Below are 2638 nucleotides of genomic sequence, written 5' to 3' on the forward strand. Positions count from 1 at the left end.
AGTCATTGTAACATTTAATTATGCAGCGTTTGGCGTACTGCCGATTGTACCTGCTAGGTAGCCTAGCATTTTGGCCGACTTCCAAATGATTACATTCACTGAACTGTCAAAGATAAGTTATTTTAGATATCTCGACATTGAAAATTTTCGTACGTTGGCTACACAATATGAGATGTGAGATATGATTTAAGTGCTTTTTAATTGTTATCGCCGTACTAACGAGCCTGAAAACGGACATGTTTAATCTTTGTTATTATTCATCGTCTGTTTTGATTGATTGAGTGTAAAGTAAACGTTTTCTAATATAAATTTTAAAAAATTGATGATACTACCCTCATTTCAGTGCTACTACTATATTAATTAAATTAATTGCATGAAAATCAATTAAATTATAAATATTTAAAAAAAGAAACAAAATTTGATGGATAATTATTTGTGTTCGTACATGACAGTGTTAATCATCAATTAGATAATTAATTAAACGTAATTATTTAATTGAGAGTGAACTTGGCTCATAGATTGCTTGTCTCAATTATTCATTACCAGGGTTAACGTCATTGCTGTGTTACATAGTAAATTATGATGATGTATTTGATTTTTTAGGGGTTCATATTAGTTTTTTTTATACTTGTCTTATGATATACTAAATTTGAACCTTATAAATATGTAGCATGATCGTCGTAACAACTGACATCGCTTTGCATTTTCACACTTCGCACTGCACATAAAAAGTTTAAGTAGTACAAATAAAAACATATTAAAAAATAAAGAGCCATGTCAGTCGTAACGCAAGCAATAAAAAACCTCATTTAAAGTTAGTGTTTATTGTCTTCTCCAAAATCGATAGACATTGACAGAGGAATGCGGACTTAGATCACAACAATATTGTAGGGCCGCTTATGGTAACGGCGCGTGGAATCACGACAACGAAATCCTGTAACATGAATAGTAAGGTCACGAAGAGCGTTCGTGTGGGGTCCGCGAAGCAACGTCAAGCGGGGTTGTAAAAGCGAAGCTAGAGGTATACGGTGTTAAATCCGAGGTTGGAATACTTCCTAGAGATAAGGGACTTGGTGTGGGCCCGGTGGAACTTGGCGCCTACGGAGATGTGATGGAGAAGGTATCTGTCCTCTTTCGTCGATCTGGCGATGTCATAGTTGTATCCTTGAGAGTAGTAGCTGCGGAGGGCCCTCTCACCCCACGTCTGGGGCTTCGGCCTCTCCACCGGTAGCCCTCTGTTGCGTCTGTCTATGTAGTTGATGAGGTCATCGTAGTAATTCTTTTGGAACTCGTAGAGGTAGTTGTATGTGGAGAATTTCGGCCTGCGATGCAAACGATATTCAGAATATTAAAAATAATTCATCCCAAATAAATGTCATTAAAAAAAATGATTGTAAATAAACGACAATTTATGTTTTTCTTTTCTTTATAAACAGGGATGGTATTTTTAATAATCGCCATTATTACTTCTCTATTATTTACCGTAGTAAAAAAAAATATGTTTACCTGACCCAATGTTTGCAAACAAGCCTCTTGGGCTTATCAGCATCTTCGGGTTTCTGTGGCGCAGGAGTGTCGGCTACTTCAGTTTGGCCCTCAGCAGGGGCGGCTCCTTCGGCGGCTGGTGCAGCATCAGCGGCAGGGGCGGCAGCATCTGCGGCTGGCGCCTCCTTCGGCTTCTCTTCCTCTACCACGTCATCCCACATCTCGATGCTTTATCTTTAAGACTAAAAACCACTTCATATTATTAACTATTGTTGTTGTACACTTGAAATGCATTCACTATTTACGATCACCGCACTGTCACCAACCTTTTAATGGATTAAGAAGTGCGTGTGGACTGGTGTATCGTTCGTTTGCGACTGAAGCCGCTGTCCCCTAGAAACATAGGCAGCCTCTCGATTTATCTCCCTTCGACCCCACCTGGCTGTCGCAAGCGATGTTAGCTTCATTGGCAAACGGTCCTATCGTTTGCCAATGATGCTCTGTCAATACACAACCGTTCATCAAAATATTCGCACTAATTACAGTGCCAATTTTCATTGCTCACTTTGAAGTACTCGAACATAGAGAGCGGTTAGAAAAATATTTGTCAATTGACACCCGTTTTGTCTCCCTAAAAATTACAATTACCAGAAAACTTGTTACGAAAATTTCGGATGAGTATTGCGTGGAAAAGAGCCAGGTTTTGTCATGAGATCTTAAATAACAGTTCAATATCGTAATTTGCGCTCCATCTATTTTTATGTCACACAATAGACTGGCGTCACGTTATGTGCAACAGGTGTTCGTTAATTAAGCGACAGTGCTGGATTAGTTAGGATTAATCTTCTATTGTGAACCTGATAATGATGTGGACATCGTGCATTATAATGTCGATGTCTAAATAAATGAAAGCACTGAGACATTTTGACAGCTTTTCCACCTGGTTCTAAGTTGCATCTTGTCCGAAAGCTTAGAGTATTAACAGTATTTCGTCTACTGATTTATAACACTGATAACATTTAATACAAACTAATTAAATAAAAATCACAATTTAAAGTATTGATGAACAATGAAAAATATAATATTGTTCTTTATATGGTACTAGCTTTCGCCCGCGACTCCGTCCGCGCGGATGTCGGTCTTCGCGTGGATG

General features: G+C 38.4%; 1 protein-coding gene across 2 annotated transcripts; it reads right to left on the bottom strand.

The window, feature by feature from the left end:
• Positions 1-808: 808 nt before the first annotated feature.
• Positions 809-1973, bottom strand: LOC123705430 (flightin). Of its 2 annotated transcripts, XM_045654191.1 has the most exons (4): positions 1812-1973; positions 1507-1727; positions 1056-1322; positions 809-934 (listed from the first exon to the last, which is right to left on the bottom strand). In XM_045654191.1, the coding sequence occupies exons 2-4, from the start codon at positions 1704-1706 to the stop codon at positions 919-921; spliced, it is 483 nt and encodes a 160-aa protein (XP_045510147.1). In that variant the 5' UTR covers positions 1707-1727; positions 1812-1973; the 3' UTR covers positions 809-918. The 2 variants fall into 2 exon arrangements, with proteins under 2 accessions (XP_045510147.1, XP_045510146.1); XM_045654190.1 differs by having other exon boundaries at positions 809-1322.
• Positions 1974-2638: the final 665 nt, after the last annotated feature.

This window comes from Colias croceus, chromosome Z, assembly GCF_905220415.1.
Source record: "Colias croceus chromosome Z, ilColCroc2.1".
Lineage (NCBI taxonomy): Eukaryota > Metazoa > Arthropoda > Insecta > Lepidoptera > Pieridae > Colias > Colias croceus.